This window comes from Emys orbicularis, chromosome 3 (genome assembly GCF_028017835.1).
Source record: "Emys orbicularis isolate rEmyOrb1 chromosome 3, rEmyOrb1.hap1, whole genome shotgun sequence".
Lineage (NCBI taxonomy): Eukaryota > Metazoa > Chordata > Testudines > Emydidae > Emys > Emys orbicularis.
Window position 1 is genome coordinate 129,824,611 of NC_088685.1, and position 17,786 is coordinate 129,842,396.

Consider the following 17,786-nt stretch of genomic DNA (forward strand, 5'->3'; position numbering starts at 1 on the left):
TCCCCTGTCGCTCACTCCCAGCTTCTGGCAAACAGAAGCTATGCACACCATTCCTGCCCATCCTGGCTAATAGCCATTGATGGACCTATCCTCCATGAATTTATCTAGTTCTTTTTTGAACCCCGTTATCATCTTGGCCTTCACCACATCCTCTGGCAAGGAGTTCCACAGGTTGACTGTGCGTTGTGTAAAGAAATACTTCCTTTTATTTGTTTTAAACCTGCTGCCTATTAATTTCATTTGGTGACCCCTAGTTCTTGTGTTATGAGAAGTAGTAAACAACACTTCCTTATCTACTTTCTCTACACCAGTCATGATTTTATAGACCTCAATCATATCTCCCCTTAGCCGTCTCTTTTCCAAGCTGAAAAGTCCCAGTCTTATTAATCTCTTCTCATACGGAAGCCGTTCCATACCCCTAATCATTTTTGTTGCCCTTTTCTGAACCTTTTCCAATTCCAATATATTAAGACAAGTTACTAGTGCCTGAGGGGTAGAGATACTCCTTGCAAATGATCTTAGGAGTGCACACTTGTCCTCACTACCATCTTCTTAACTGAACATAAACTATGCAGTCCCACTTTGGTGCACTGTGCTGGGGCACTATTTTGGCTGCCTGAGCCAACCACTTTGCACACCGATTTTTGAACATAGTGACAGCTTTAGCTCCCCCCGGCTAAGTATCCATCACCCTCAAATGATCAGCTTTGGAAGCTATGAGAATAATGACTCCCACTAGAAGTTGGAGCCCATGACCCTCACCTTATTCTTTTGGGTATTTATTCCAGCAGCACAGAGCCCAGAGGAAAAGAAGTTTAGACTTCTGTCCTGTGCCTACCTATAAGATCTTAATTCAAGGTGGAATCACCATCACTATAGCAAATAGGGAGGTGGTCAACCCACTACCATTCTCAGCTGCAAAAGCAGAGTGAATTATTCCATATGGTATATTTTCTAGTTCTGTGGTCAGTCTAGTTTAAAGTGTCCCAAATGGTGCAATTTCTGTGACTTCACGTAGGAGTCTAATTTACAGTTTTATTGATAAATCTCACTGTATTTTCTGCTATTCTTAAGTATTCCTTTAGATTAACACCATTATTCCTAGCTGTTACTCTCTTGTACTACTATATTCTTCTCCTTTCTTGGTTTAGATTCTTCAGATATCTCAGGACTGTTACGTTCCTTTTCTCATAAATCAGTCTGTTTATTCCCAAATAGTTTCTGTATCATTGTTTGCACCCCCTCCAATTTGTCTGTATTTTTAGTAATGAGTTTCTCTGAAATAAGTGCAGTATTCCAGATGTAGCTACATCATGGCCCTAGAGGGCTTCCAAAACATGTTATGTTAAAACACGACTTTGAAGTTACATTAACTAATGTGATGCTAGACAGAAGTGCTTAACTGAATAGCTGAAATGACGCTGAATATGACTTGTCCTTATCTAGGTTGACTGCAGAGTCATGCACTGTTAGCTAACTCAACCTTTCATGGTTGTGTTTTAATATGTTAACTTTGTAGCGAAGGCTAGAACATAGAGGAACTCGTATGATGTGAGTTTGCAATGTGATGATAGTAAAAAGGGCTGATGTAATTTTGGACTGCATATACATAGTCATTGCATCTAATTTGCTGTCATTGTCAACCATAAAACTTTCTCAGCGGAACTCATTTCTAGATTTCTCTCATGTTAAATATTTGTGTTGAATGATTTTACTCTGTTGTATTAGCTTGTATTCTTCCAACGTGAGTCTCTCATTTTGTGTGTCCATTTTCTAATTTCACTAGATCTCTTTTGTATTTGTCTTTTCTCAGTGGGGCAAATTATCCCAGTGTGGCATTACCTGCAAACTTTATTTACTTGCTCTCCACTTCCTCTTCCAGATTGTTAATAACTACGTTGAATTAATCAGTACCTACCACTGTTTATCCCCTGCTAAATTCCCTTATCCCAATTTGACACTGTTTATCATTAAATTATCTTTCTGAGAGTTTTCAGTCCATGTGATTTGCTAAAATTCAAATGTTACATTTGTCACATTCTCTTCTACCCCATTTATTCCTTTACTTGCTTTTTAGTAATAGCTGTTAAAAGGTTTTCATTATTGCCCAGTTGTTCGAACTTTGTTTCTTAGGTATATAACAGAGGAATTTAGTGTCTTAGCCATTTCTATGTTAATTTAATCCACATCCTCACTTATTAGCAGGCCTATTCTCTATCTAGTGCTTCCTCTTGTGAAACACATTTGTAAAAATCCTATTCTGTTTCTTCTGACAACTTGCATCTGTTCTAATTTTAAGAACATAATGTGATACACCAAAATCAGTACTGTACTTAATATAGATTTTAGTCGGCTAAAAGCTGAATTAAGGCCATCTTTTTCTTTATATTTGAATAATACAGATCAGAAAATGATTTGGTCATACTGTCCAAACTGAGTGCTCAAAGGTTATCATCCTCTGTAAGCCTTTGATTTACAAAATTTGTAATCCTTATTGTGCATAAATTAAGTGCTAGGAGAATGTCTTGTTGAAATAGGAAGCATATAAGAGAGACAAGGTGGGTGAGATAATATCTTTCATTGGACCAACTTCTGTTGGTGAGAGACAAGCTTTCGAGCCACAGAGAGCTCTTCTTCAGATCTGGGAAAGGTACTCCGAGCATCACAGTTAAATGCAAGGTGGAACAGATTGTTTAGCATAAGTATTTAGCACATAGTGTAAGGCAGGGCTTCCCAAACTTTTTTCCCTGAGGTCTACCTGTGCAGCTGTAATAGGCACTCGACTGTTAACATTTCTTGAGGAAAACGATTAATTTTAATCATTACATACATACAAATTATAACACTGTAAATAAACAATGGACATGTTTCATTTCATTTTAATGTTAACTATTGTAATTATAGAAATCCCTAGCAATATGTACTTAAAGAAATGCTTCAAGATCTTTGAAACCAAACAGTTTTAGTAAAACTACACTTTAAAAAAAGGTTGAGAGCAAAATGTGTTCAAAGAAGGAAAACACAATTTTGTATAAAACTGAATAAGCAACACAACAATGTTTACAACATTGTTAAAAAAAAATTGTGTTGGTGGTTGATTTTAAAACAACATTTGTCCAACTTTGAACACTATATTGTGTTTTCAATTTTTAGTGTAAAATCTGAATTTCTGTGCTAAGTTAAGACCAACCCTATTCTCTACTATTTAGAAAAGAATCAAACATTGTAAGTAAAAATATGTAATAACTTATAGACCAGAAGTCTTCTTAATGGGATGGATGTGCCTGCTTCTCCTTGCACAGTTTTTCCAGCTGGGGACATATGTTAGTGAGGTTCAACCTGATCTTAATTTCAATTTTCAGCCTTTCAGCCAGCTCAGGGTGCAGGCAGGGGGTAACTAGGGGCTGTGGGCAGGAAGGGGGGTTGCTCAGGGTGTGGGAAGGGGGTAGTTAAGGGCTGTGTGCTGGGAGGGGTGTAGCTCAGGTGTGCAGGGAGGGGCTGTGCCCGAGGAGGTGGTGCTGCTGCAGGGTCTGTCCATATGCTCAGTTCCTAGTTGACACAGTGGGGGCAGCTTCGCTCCTTGTGGCTGTGTATGTGCAAGGTTGGGCTGGGCCAAGCTGTCCTATACGGTCACTGTGGCCATTGGCACCCAGTGGTTCGCGGGCACCAAGAACTACACCTGCTTGAGACTGAAGAGCATGGCGGCTGATACACAACCCACGTGGGGAAACTGATCTGGACGCACAGAGTGCCTGGCGTCGCTGCTCACCCTGTTCCCTCCCCCCCGAAACTCCGCCCATGATGGCAGATCACCCGGGACTGTGTCGTGGCCCACTTTTGGGCCCCAGCCCACAGTTTGGGAACCTCTTTACTAAGGGACCAGTCAAGGTAGAGTGGTCCTTTAACACCTCTGCAGTCATAGGCCAAAAAGAGGGGGGTTAGTGTGTTACAGCTTGTTGTAATAAGCCATAAATCTAGTCTCTCTTCAGTCCATGATTTTTAGTGTCTAACAGTGTTATGAATTGAAGCGCCCAGGCTCATCTTTTGAAAGGGTTGTGCAAGTTAGGACCTGTAGGTCAGACATAGGGTGATCACTTTGTGAGCTTAAATTAGCTGGTATATTAAATTCATAACTCTGCTAAACACTAAAAATCATGGACTTCCAAAAAAAAAAAAAAAAAAAAAAAAAAGTTCACCTTTACTTTCAGCTGGAGAAGTTGTTCACTTAAGGTGAACATGCCATTCAGATACCACAGTGATACAGGGAGCAGTATAAGATGTCTTGCCCGTTATAGTGTTGCTGGTGCTGTTAGATGGCTCCTGTATTTCAATAGTGGATGAAGTGATTTCTGTATATATGCTGTAAAGCATTTTTATAATGTAAACTACTTTCTTTTGTACATGAAACTTTTTATCCATAAAAGTCCGTATTTATGCAGGTTATCTAGGAATGCAGACTAGAATTGTAATCAGTGTGCACTGTAGGAGAGATGAACATCTTAATGCTGTACAAATTTTTGCTTCAACTTTGACACTCGGTGCTCAAAGTTGAGACTTGATATAATAACCAACACACAATAAAACACGTAGCTTAATTTATGCTGCAGTGCATAGGTCAAATTCTCTTCCATTATCAGTCTGATAACATTACCTAGTTTAATTACCATACCTATTTTACATACAGTCTTGTATATTGAACACAGTGTCACTATATTTTATTCAGGAACTATTAAATGCTTCATAGATAGATAATTTGTAACCTCACCAAAAGTCAGCAACACAAATAAAATGTCTCATTACATGTAGATTTTCTTTATGTACGTTTGAAACAAACTTGTGTGCTGTTTAATGTTTGTTTTAGAACAGTGTACAATAATTCGGTAATGTGATATTTGCCACTTATTACCCATTCCAAACTTCAAAGCTGTCATATTAATTTCAAATAAGAGAACTGTCACTAGATTCCAAAACTGGAATGTAAGGTAACTGACCGTTCTTTTAGTTGTAATCAGTCTTAAATGTTGTACACTACGTAAAATGCATTGTTTTCTTAATTCCCCTAATGACTGCTGCTGTTGTGGAGTGATTTTACAAAATAGGGTCAGTCTGTTATGTAGATAGTCTGAGAAGTAGTTGGCTACTGGCAGTGAAAATGCAAGTAGTAGTTGCTAGTGCCAATTTCAGAGAGCAGGTTGACTAAAATGAAGATATGACAAACCTTTATAGGACAAATAAATCTGAATAGCATGTACAAAATATATTATTTTAGTGGGAAGAGACTTTTTAAAGGCTTCTATTTAATCTTTCTGTTTCTGGCTTCATCAAAAGGCTCATTTAAGGTTTGTGACCCATTTGGGCAAGCATAAATCAATGTATGGTTTTGAATTAGTGATGCATAACTCATAGTTTAGCCATTTCATGTGAGTTTCGTTCTTAATTTCATGACTTGATTCCAGGTGAAACCCAGTGATTTCAATGGAGCTCTGATTGTGGGTTTGTTCACACCCACGTTTCAGGGATGAGGGTACAAACATGCTTGGATCAAAATGAGAGAAAATATTTGCTCAGACTTTTGTAAGTCAGAACTGCAAAATTCAAGTCAGTAGAGCTACTCACATGTGTAAAGTTAGGCATGTGTGCTAGTAAATGCAGGAAATCTGGAAGGAACAGAGATGCTACCAAATCTATGATAGCTTATTGAAGTCTAGGATTTTATATAGCATAGACCTGCTCGGGGTAAATAAGGGTTTCATAGAGAAGGAGACTATTTGTAGGATCCCTGTTTGTTGTTGAATAAGGATTGCAGGAAGAGAGAGGATAGTTTTGTGGTTAAGGCAGTTGAATGCTGCCTTAGTGAGTTGGTTTCTATCCCACCTTCTGCCACAGAGTTCCTGTATGATGCTAGTCAAGTCGCTTAAACCACACATTTCACAAGTGGTCGTTAATAGTGTGTTCCTCATTTTCTGGATGCCTAACATAAGGGGTCTGATTTGTAGATGTGCTGAGCACTCACAGCTGCCACTGAAATCAGTGGGAGCTGTGCTTGACCTCATAAATTGCTGTTTAATTCCAAGTAGTTTGATAAATCAGTTGCTTGTTATCTCAGATTGGGCACTTAAAATTAAGGTGAAAGTTTCCACTAATCTGTGTGCCTCGGTTCCCTATCTATAAAATGGGGGTAATACCACCAATTTTAAGTGCTTTTGTTTGCAGCCTTCATTTTCTTTTAATGTAGGTTTTTGTATAATATACAACATTTAATAAAATTTCACATGTGGAATGGAACTGCCCCAAACTTGTGAGCTCTGAAGAGGTTTGAACTATTATACACAATCCTGTGAAACTGCTGTGTGGAGTTCATTTGCATGTCATATTAATATTTTCACCATTTTTTATTTTCTGCTACCCTTTTTTATTGTAGTACTCCTACCAGAGAACCTGAACTTGTAGATTTATTAACAGGATCCACATCTTTCCTTTTCATTATTTTTATACAGAGAGAAATAGTAACAGTAATATTCTTTAATCCTGGTGCATTAATATCATTCCAGAATTTTTGTGAAGTTTAAATAACTAATAAAACTGTTTTGTCGTGGACTCGTGCAATAGGTTTCCCTCAGTTAATTGGGCATTGCCTACAGGTAATCTCTTGGTTGAAAATAAGAATTTTTTAAAAAACATGAGTGCTAAAAAGTAGCTAGCATTTTGTCGGTGATATTTTTATATGGCTTTTCTAGTTATAGACAAATTTGTCTACTATTTAATAGAAGTTTTGGAAGTGCGGGACCTCTTGGCATTCTTGTTTTCCTTGGAAAAATTCATTCTTTCACATACAAGAATGTTCAAAAATTATATTTTGAGTGGGAGGAAAGACAGAGGAAATGGTCTAAAACTCCGAAGTTAACTTCTGCAGACAGATCTTTGCTTACAGAATTGGTCTACAAAAGAGTATTGTAGATGTTCTTGTTTTGTGCACATTTTGTATACATTTTGGTATAGATCTAGCTCTGAGTAATTTTGAATTTTTACCTGTAGTATGCTCCTGGGAGACTTGGCTTTCCCAGTCCTGATTTTTTTATATATATTAAACTGCCTCACTTTCCATTAACACATACAGTTTATTACTGCAATTCAACTTTTTAGGCAAATTCACAATCTTCATACATAAATGTGCAGTAGTTTTTTTTAATGGAAGGGGGGAAGTTAAACTTTCGCCATTGGAAAGAATTCTTTTAGTAAGTTGTCTAAATATTAACTTCCTATTTAGCTATAGCTGATTGACAAATTATACTAGTGTACACAGTTTATATGTAAGGGAATACTTTACCATGTTGTCTTTCACTTTGGGGTAAAAGTATTATAATATATCCTGTCCATAGAGGTCCAAATGTTACTGTAATGTATCTTTCTTAAATGATACTCAGGGAAATAATATATGGGTCATATGTTTTCATAGTCAAATTCACATTTTTAAAACTGTTCTTTGGGTATAATGACAAGTGTCTCTGTATCTTAGGTACTTAGATGATCCACATCACTGTAGTATCTGAGCACCTCACAATTTTAAAGGTATTTTTCCATACAATACTCTTGTGAGGTAGACCGTGCCATTTATCTCCATTTTACAGATGGGGAACTGAGGCACAGAGAGGCTAAGTGCCCAAGGTGTCACAGGAAGTCTGTGGCTCAGAAGGGCAATGAACCTGGGTCTCCCAATTCCGAAGCTATTAGTGCCCTTCCCAGAGGATCATTTTTCCTCAGTGTTGCCTGTTTGTTTTCGGCTGTGTAAAAGTATTCATAATGTAAGTCCTGGACGTTAACATCCATGCATTTGGAAGGATGTTGCTTCATATTATTATAAGTGTTGTGGTAGTGCTCAGAAGCCCCAGTCATGCTCCATTGTGATAGGCACTGTACAAAACCTGAAACAGCATACTTTCCCCAAAGAGCATGCTATCTAAGTATAAGAAAAGAGGCAGATACAGACAGAATTGATACACAGGGAAACAGTGTGACAATATTGGTCAGCTTGGTAGGCAGCGGTGTCAGCACAACAGCTGCCCAACTTGTCAAGTTTTTTGAAGCACAGGGAGGTGGCTTTGAGCATGTTTACTAGGAGCTCTTCCTATGTATGATATGCAAAATGGGAGACAGCACAAAAGTGCTTGTTGGGGGAAATGTAACAAGTAAGCTGTAAAGGATGGCATCATTGGCAGTGCAGAGGTAGGAGTTGACATCTCAATGAGAGGGCACGGGTGAGGATAGGCTATGAAGGGCCTTGATGTGGTCTAAATGAGATGATTTAAAAATGTAATTTATTTTTGGGACTTTTAAAATTCAGTAGTGTTCTGTAAGTGTGCTGACTTGCAGTTAAGGAGGATACCTGTACACATGGTAGTGCTGCTTTGCAACTGCCAAATTGTATAGACTTCAAAAAGATGGTTTGGGGAAGGGGCAGTGAGTTTAGTGCCAGTTGAGCAAGTGATTGCTTTTTAAACTTTAAAGGTTACTCTTGCACAAATGTATAGTTGACTGCTTTTAAAGTGAATATTTATATGGCTCTAGGTGGTATATAGAAAATATTCCTTTAATGTCTTGATTGAATGATTGGATTTATTGCTTTCTATATTATTTTTAGTACTCATTCCAGATTTTTTTAAAAAGCATTATTGGGAGTAAGAACCAAAATAAAAGTAAAGCAATTATGATCAGCTAGTAATTTGAATATTTTAGAGTTCAGAAGAATTATCTTGTATGTGTTTGAGAATTTGTGAAATCTAGAACAAGAGAAACTTGGATCAACTTGAGTTAACTCCATTTTATTGTTTTCATTAATACATATCCAGTCCTTCTCTACCTCTCCAAAAAAACTGTTAAATTCCGTTTTTAGCATGATTGGCTTGAAGTTAAAATGGAAGTGGCTTAAGCATTATAGAATCTTTTTTTAAGCAGGAAATACCACAAATAGTACTGCTACCAAAATATCACAAATACATAAATCAAAATGTGGAGCTGAATTTATGCTGGTAAGTAGTATAGGTGTGTTCCCTCTAACACTGGTTCTGAAACTTATTTGATCACACTCCCCTTCTTTGGGTCTGTAGTCATTTCCCACCCCCCACACAAGTACATATACCACCACCCAGCTCTGAAGGCAGAACAGGGAGTGGTCTCTGCTGGCTGGGCGCCCAGCTCTGAAGGCAGTGCCGCCAGCAGCAGCACAGAAGTAAGGGTGGCATGATATGGCATTGCCACCTTTACTTCTCTGCTGCTGCTGGCGGCGGCGCTGCCTTCAGAATTATGCACCCGTCCAGCAGCTGTCACTCTCCTAAAGCTTCTCATGGCCTTTCCCCTCCCCCCCCCCCCCGAACAAATCCTCATGCCCCCTGCCCCCCCCCCCCCCCGCCCCCAGTTTGAGAGCCTCTGCTCTATAACAAAGTAACTTGGGATGTTGTTCAGAGGAGGAATATTTTATATATGTATTATCTCAGCTGAAAATATGTTGTCGTTTCACTAGCAATGCCACTGGTAGACTTCAGTTGATAGAGCAGTTTAAAAAAGGCACAGATCACTGTAGTAAATAATAATGTCACATTCCCATTGTTATACTTAGCGTGACACTTTTGAAGCTGGTACCCCCAACGTTAGATTAATCCACTGCGTAATAGCTTGCATGTGAGTGCATGTGAAATGATTGCACAACAGTATGACTTTAATGTATGCTTACACATGTCTTCTTCTAGGTTTTTTATAGGTACATTTAGAAAGCAAGAAGGTGGCATTAAGAATACAATTGTACATTTTACAGTAGATTTAAATTTTGGACCTGTCAACTATGAAAGTGAATTTTTTTATTTCCTCTCCTTTCTCCTGTATCCATTATTTATTATTTGTGTTACATTAGCACCTAGATGCCCCATTGTGCTAGATGCTTTACAGATATGTAGTGAAAGACAGACTCGGCCCCAGAGAACTTACAATGCTCTTTTCTCCCTTTCCTTTGTCATCTCAAGGTTAAATAAGTCACCTCCAAACTGCTCTCTGTTTCACCAGCCAGATGGCCAGGGTAGCAGTGTAATGCTTTGGTGTACCATGGGATATTGAGGATACAACCAGGCCCTTGTATTGGATTAATAAATATACCTATAAAACTACAAATCCTTTCATTAAAAAAGGATTAAAAGTTAACTGTTAAGCACAGGTTTAATAAACCTGTTTTCTTGTTGGATTATTCCTAGTCTTCTGATTATCATGGAACCAAATAACCTTTGCCTGTACTCTAGTTGCTACAGTTTCAAGAAACCAAATATTAACACCTTTTCTTTCTTTCTTTGGTGTTATGAAGATGTGAACTTTTTCCATATCACTGGTTTTGTAAGTTGGGGAAGTTTTAAAATAATGAAACGTCAGAGTTGATATATTAATGTAACAGTCAGATTCATGGAGCACTTTCTTACAAAAGAGAAGATTTAAATATGACCTCATAAATGTCTTTTTATCTGCAGGGTGCAGGTCAAGATAAACTTGGAATCTATGTCAAGTCTGTGGTAAAAGGAGGTGCTGCCGATGTGGTTAGTAATGTTTGTAAATATTAAAGTTGTTAAAATCTATCAAATAGTCAAATTTAGAGATTACTTCAATAAAAACATTTGTAATTCTCTTCATTGGACTAATAAAATGTATTTACATTTATCTTGATTAAGCCCGTGTAAGGATTGTGTATATAAAGTGTTTGTTTTTCTTCCTTGAATGTGTAATTAGGATGGTCGGCTAGCTGCAGGGGATCAGTTGCTCAGCGTGGATGGTCGAAGTTTAGTGGGTCTGTCCCAAGAAAGGTACAGTATTGCTTTCAGATGATGTGAGTTGAGGAAGCGAATACTCTTTGTAAAAATAGAGAGAGATTGTGTGCAGTGAACGAAGGGCTTGGTTAGTTTTGGTACAGAAATATTAGTTTGACTTAAGGATATTTCTGTCTTGGTTTATATTGGTTCCATATAGCCTCAGGAACAAAAGTTCATCACTCCATTATTTTAGTATGTTCAGAACAAATATTGCTATAGTTGTGGTACAGGTATCCGTATAGAAACATCATTGTATTAAATTCTTAAAGTGTATATTCTCATTCATAGTATAAAATCTTTTAAGCAAACTGGTCCTAGCTTTTGTCTTGAAGATTTTGACATCTGGCATTGAACTGTGGAAATTAGGAATAGTAACTGCCTGCATACATTTCCCATTTTATATTCATACGTCCTCTAGACGCTATTTTCTGATTGTCCAAAGAGGATAAGTGACTTACGTGTGAAGCTGAATAGAAAAGAAATGCTGTGGTGAAACAGAAAATATTGTTGAATGCTTGGTTTAGCAACAGTGACATAAAAAGAATTGTATAGAGATTACTTTTAAATAATGCTATGCTTAGTTCTCTTCTGTTTGACTCCTGTCACAGGGCAGCAGAGCTCATGACAAGAACAGGTTCTGTAGTCACCCTAGAAGTAGCAAAACAAGGAGCAATTTACCATGGTCTGGCAACCCTGCTTAATCAGCCATCCCCAATGATGCAAAGAGGTAAAATAAATAACTGATTAACATTTTCATAAGACAGTGCTGCAAATTTAGGCCCTTTTCCCCAACACTGGTGAAAGGGAGAAATAATCCCTCAACAATCCACAATGAAATATGAACACTTAGAAGACGTAGCATTTTACTCCTGTAATGTACATGAGTTACATAATTCATCTCATAAAGATTTCCGCATGTGCTTCTGGGAGTAATTTGAAGAGGTGGAGAAAACATATATACATATGTTCCTGTTGATAGCAGTGGTTTAGTATCTTATACCCAAAATTTTACATTTTAAACAGATGTAGAATCCATGGAATGGCAATGCAACTTCTCATACCAAGGAGTGAGCTCAGTTGTAACCATTGTTTAAAGTTATAGTACAGACACCGTTCTAATCATAAGTAAATGTGTTATCAACACTTAAGTACAAATACTATATAATTTATTTAAGCGTAAGAGGAATTTACAATCTAAATAAATGGAATACACAAAATTCACAAAGGGACCAAGAATTCAATTCACTTTTTCTCCCTCTCCAAAAGAACACTGATTGCAAAGATGCTGTGATACTTGTGATTACCAGTAAAATAATTTTAAAACAAAACAGAAGCCATTGGGCCATGTTTGGTCATTGATTTTCACTGAGAATCATGTTGAAATGACAGTTGTTAATTTTCTAGATCTGATCCTTTAAAAGCTAGGATTCTTTGGTATTTTTTCCAAATAATTGCTTCTCCCACCCACCCCCCTATATAAATCAAAAATTTCTTTCAGAGGTGGCATTTTAATGACCATGTGGCAACTTTATACAAATTTTGATTGTTATAATATGAGAGCTTTCTAAAGATTATTAAAGAATGCTGCAATATAGGAAGGAAAGAGTTAAAAGAATAAACCCTCATTACTGCAGTTTACATCACGACCCCAGACACCATAAGCCTTTCAGATTAATCAAGAGACTTCTTTCAGTAAAAGTGCATCTGGCTTTGCCAAATATTATGGTGTCTTTGTTTCAAAAACCTTTTTGAAGCCTGTATCTGAAGAATTCTAACTTTTTTAAAATCCAGCATGTTTTACTAGAAGATTCATTTTAGCTATAAAAGTTAAGTAACCTTTTTTTAAACCAGACTAAAATAGGAAACTGTTGTTCAAGTGGATAAGAACAAAAATTTTAAAAGTCTTAATCTGTTGCAGTTTCGGACCGCCGTGGCTCAGGTAAACCTCGACCAAAGAGTGAAGGTTTTGAGCTGTATAATAATTCTGCTCAAAATGGGTCACCTGAGAGCCCTCAGCTGCCTTGGACAGAGTATAATGAACCAAAGAAGCTGTCAGGGGATGACAGACTGATGAAGAATCGAGCTGATCACCGCTCCAGTCCCAATGTAGCAAGTAAGCTAAACTTCACTTCTGTTCTTTTTTCATGCAAATTATTAGTAGTCTTTGAAATCTAAAAATGGGAAGATGACTTGATTAAAATGTAGACTACATTTGAAATACTGACAGTAATAACTGCAACAAAATTTGGGGAAAGTCATTCATTAAAGAGTAATTACAACTAATGCAATTAATGCTTTATTATTGCCACATTATGAAGTTTAATTGGTTTGTTTTATTACATATGCCAAATTTATGTTACTGATGTTTAACAATGCTTACTTCAACTCTCTAATAGATCAGCCACCAAGCCCTGGAGGGAAGAATGCTTATGCTGCTGGAGCGACCACCAAGATAACTTCAGTCTCTACTGGAAATCTTTGTACAGAGGTCAGAAATGGCAAGAAAAGGATTGGCTGTTAACGTCACTTAAATTTCAATAGAAGTAGGAGGGTTAAGCTGAGGTTTTTATTGAAGGTTTTTAATAGAATGCCACTGTTCAATTATTTGTATTTATTCTTCTTCACTGTTGCTTTATTTGCTGCTGTTCAGTCAGCAACAGAAATTGTCACAAAATTGTGGTTATTGCGTTGCCATTTGAATTTTTGATTATTATAAGTAAATTTATGCAATAAGCATTGTGCATTTAGTTCCAGAGCACTCAGACCCTGAATCATAATTACTAGTCTATATTTAATTGTTCTTAGAAAATCTTAGAATCATATTTATTTGGTTGAAGCTGGGAATAAGAACAATGCCTAAAACTATACTTGTTAAAAAAGAAATTAGAAGTTAAAATAAAATAAAATCTGCAGAAATCTGTATGATAGATAAGTTTTAACCTATTCTCTCTATCTTTTACAGGAGCAGACACTGCCACCAAGACCTGAAGCTTATCCTATACCAACACAAACCTATACCAGAGAATATTTCACATTCCCAGCTTCAAAATCCCAGGATCGAATGGGTCCTGCTCAGAATCAGTGGCCGAGTTATGAAGACAAACCACAGATCCAGGCAGAGAGTAATCACTCAATTAGTGCTGCAATGCAGGTTAGAAATAATCTGTCAAGAATGTAAAAACCTTTCCCTTCTGTTTGCTGATTGCTGAAGACAAAGAAATACAAAATATTAGGTTTTCTCTTTCAAAACATTTAATAATTTTTTTAAAAAGCAAACTAAGGTGCCAGTTCCACAAGAAGTTTTAAACAGACAGACCCCAGTGCCTGCATGTAGTTTTGTTGATGTGGCTTTTTTTTTTTATTTTTTTTAAAGTGGAGCAGAGAAATATCTGTAGTTCAGAACCAACCCAAGGTCTATAGTGAAATGTATTTACTTCAGTCACTTGTAAACTGTGCCTCTCATTATAAAAACAGTGCACCAGTTGTACTATTATGGAAACCATTTACCACAGAGTCTTGCATTCTCACAATATTTAATGTATACTCACAATACTCCTAGGAGATGGAGAGAACTATAATTCTCTATTGTGCTGATAGACTTGCCCAACACCTCAGAGGAAATCTGCGGTGGACCACGGAATTGAACCAGGGTCTCCCATCTCCCACACTAGTAGTGCCCACCCACCATCTTCCTCTGTTAAACCACCATACAGCGTCCCTCAGCATTCATAATAAGCACAGAAAAGATTTAGAATTGGGTGCTAAAATCTAATGTAGTTTTCGAAAAGCTTTTCTTTCTTGATTCTTGAGGTAGCAATCCTACAAAAAAAGTAGGAAACTGACTCTGGAAACCTTACTTGTGAGAGTAATCCTCACTCATGCCAATAGTGCCACTGAAGTCAATGCAGTAATCACTTGAGAAAGGATTATAGGTAAAACCTTAGTATGATTGTGCTGATATGCAGTTGGTGCCTATAGTACACTTCCAGTTTTCACAGCTGTTAAGAATTTAGAACGCAAACCCAGTGTTCATTTAACTTTCATGAGGGTTTAAGATGGAAATTAACACATCATATTATGGCTAATTGCTATAAAAATATTTTAGCTAAACATCAACACCTAAATACCCCACATTTAGAAAGCTGATGATAGGTATAGACCGTGAGTTGCAGCTTGAAACCCTGATTCCGCCAGAAAAAATGCATTTTACTAAAGCAACAAATGGCTGGGAGTTTGTTTTTCACAAGTACTTGAAAAGTACGTTAGGTTTTCACAACACATATCAATCAATGCTTTTAAATTTCATTGTTAAAATAAATCAGCTTTAAAAATCTCACAGCATCAATTACTTTCTAATGAAATCCACAAGCGTTGTTTTTATAGGGTTTTATTTTTGTTTTAAAAAGCATCATTTTTCTCAGTTTCAGAATAATTTCATTTTTGTAAAATCATTTTAGTGAATGGTCTCTTCTGGTTATTTTTTGTCAAATTAACTAGTTATTCACTTTTAAGGAGCAGTTTCATTTAAATTATATTTGGAGCTGTGGTCATGAAAGTTGCAGTAACTAATGACTGACTTAAAATGCCTGTTTTATCATCTAAATGCATAAGTTATTAGAAAACTATTTGGCTAGGTGCATCTTCCCAGTGCTTCTGACACAAGTAGCTGTGTGTTCAGAGCTACAGAACTAATAGAGCATAAAAAATACACCCTTTCATCCCAAACAAGGCATTCTTTCTAGTTCATGGTTAAGGTCATTGGTTGGGCAGCATGGAGAAGTTTGCATTGTTAGTCTCCTCCAGTGTCACTTATGGAAAGTCTGTACGTTCTTTGTCAATACTGAAAATGTTCTAATCCTCAAAAATATGAATATTTGCTTCAAGAAAAAATAAAATATTTAAATAGATTTCATCAGCCTAATCATGTTTGAATATTTTTCATATCCAACTGAATTCCCACTTTCTATGCAGTAATAGTAGTTAGTGCTTGACATCTTTTAAAATGCTATAAGTATACAAACTAATAAATGCTTAATATTCCTGTGAGGTAGTTGAGTAAGGTGGGGCATCTAAGCACCCACATCCTCTACCCCAAATGATTCTCACAGTGGCAAGAGAGGGGAGAATGCCCCCAATTGGGGGGTGGATGATTCCCCCCCCCCTTCCCTCAGCGCTCCTTGTTTGTGTGTCTGTGTTCATGAAAGAAAAATGTTTGCCAGCCCAGCAGTAGGCTGGACTGAAGAGTTATTGCACTTGAGTTACTGTTGGAGGCTGCCAGTGTGTTTGTAAGTGGGTAAGAGCTGATCAGGATAGCCCTGAGAACTTGTGTGAGATGGGGGAGATTGCTGGCATGAGCTCTGCTTTGTTTTCATCATTCCCTCAGTGTAGCTTGACAGCTCTGCCTCAGAGCTTACAAAGTCTTCCTAGGCTTGCATGGTTTAAAAGGCTCAGTGATTTTGTGGTGGTGCGGACATTAAATTCTTGGAAACTTGCTAGTTATGAAGGTTCTCTACTTTACCAAAAAGAGTAAATGTATTGATAAGAAGGCTTTTTGTCTTGTAGAAATGCATTTTTTATCATCCATTATTTTTTTTATTGGATATAAATTTTATTACATACAGATTAACTAATACGCATACTTTATTTTATTTCTTCCAGCGTGCAGCTCATTCCCAGGAAGAACTTCGAGATGATAAAGTTTTCCAACCAGAGAGGAATCGTCTGGAGGTGGTTATAAGAAAGGATGTAGAGTACATTGATCGAAAGTCAGACAGTGATCCATGGATGAATTCATCTGTGGATTCCAGCACATCCAGCCAAGAGCATCTGAACCACTCCTCCAAATCTATTTCCCCGGGTTCTTGTTTAACCAAAAGTGGACCTGGCCGTTGGAAAACTCCAGCTATCAACCAGCCAACACCAGTGGCAGTTTCCCAACCCATCAGAACAGACCTTCCTCCACCTCCCCCTCCTCCACCAGTGCACTATGCAGCTGATTTTGATGGACTGCAAATGGATTTGCCTTTGCCTCTGCCTCCACCTCCCCCTTCAAACCAGCTAGGAACACTAGCTGCTGCAGAACGTAAAAAAAGAGAGGAGCATCAGCGGTGGTATGAAAAGGAAAAAGCGCGTCTAGAGGAAGAGCGAGAGAGGAAGCGTCGTGAGCAGGAAAGGAAATTGGGCCAGATGCGTACTCAGCCTATGGTTCCTCCTGTTTCTGTGCAGCAGGTGAAACCAGAAAAGCCTTCAACATTGCAGAGGTCCCAGGACACTGTCATTCGAGAGCTACAGCCCCAACAGCAGCCCCGAACCATCGAACGTAGAGATCTGCAGTACATCACCATCAGCAAAGAAGAACTGTCCTCCAGTGATAGCTTGTCTCCTGATCCCTGGAAACGGGATGCTAAGGAGAAGCTAGAAAAGCAACAGCAGATGCACATTGTGGACATGCTGAGTAAAGAGATTCAGGAACTTCAAAACAAGCCCGACCGTACAGCAGAAGAGAACGATCGCCTGCGCAAACTTATGCTCGAGTGGCAGTTCCAGAAACGACTTCAAGAGTCAAAGCAAAAGGATGAGGATGATGACGAGGAAGAAGATGATGATGTGGATACCATGCTAATTATGCAACGGCTGGAGGCTGAAAAAAGAGCAAGGGTAAAAGGGGGTAATCCTTTCTAGGCACAAGTATAGCAAACATTTATTTAAACTTGTGTTCTTTAGTAGACTGGTTAAACGAAATTTGAAATTGTCACAGGATAAAGGAGGACTGGACTGTCTTAATGTCCCTGTCTTTCATTATATAGAAAATGCTAAAGAAAAATATTGTAAACTACCTTGGTTTGGCCAGTTAAGTGGTGTATTATAAAAGTATGAAGCGACTAACTGCAAAGATGAGAGCAAAATCTTTTTCCCTGGCTGTAAAACTTTTCCTTCAGAGAAATG

At 37.7% G+C, this 17,786-nt stretch overlaps 1 protein-coding gene across 7 annotated transcripts in view; it reads left to right on the forward strand.

Annotated features, from left to right (window-relative positions):
• The window catches only part of AFDN (afadin, adherens junction formation factor), a 213,834-nt gene that overhangs the window by 174,620 nt on the left and 21,428 nt on the right, over window positions 1-17,786 (forward strand). For 6 of the 7 annotated variants that reach the window (XM_065400880.1, XM_065400877.1, XM_065400878.1 and 3 more), the window contains 7 exons: window positions 10,506-10,571; window positions 10,762-10,835; window positions 11,450-11,568; window positions 12,760-12,954; window positions 13,238-13,329; window positions 13,804-13,992; window positions 16,500-17,498. In XM_065400880.1, coding sequence (XP_065256952.1) covers window positions 10,506-10,571; window positions 10,762-10,835; window positions 11,450-11,568; window positions 12,760-12,954; window positions 13,238-13,329; window positions 13,804-13,992; window positions 16,500-17,498 — 1,734 coding nt within the window. The remainder of the gene's footprint in view (window positions 1-10,505; window positions 10,572-10,761; window positions 10,836-11,449; window positions 11,569-12,759; window positions 12,955-13,237; window positions 13,330-13,803; window positions 13,993-16,499; window positions 17,499-17,786) is intronic. The other variant, XM_065400883.1, reaches the window with a different exon arrangement.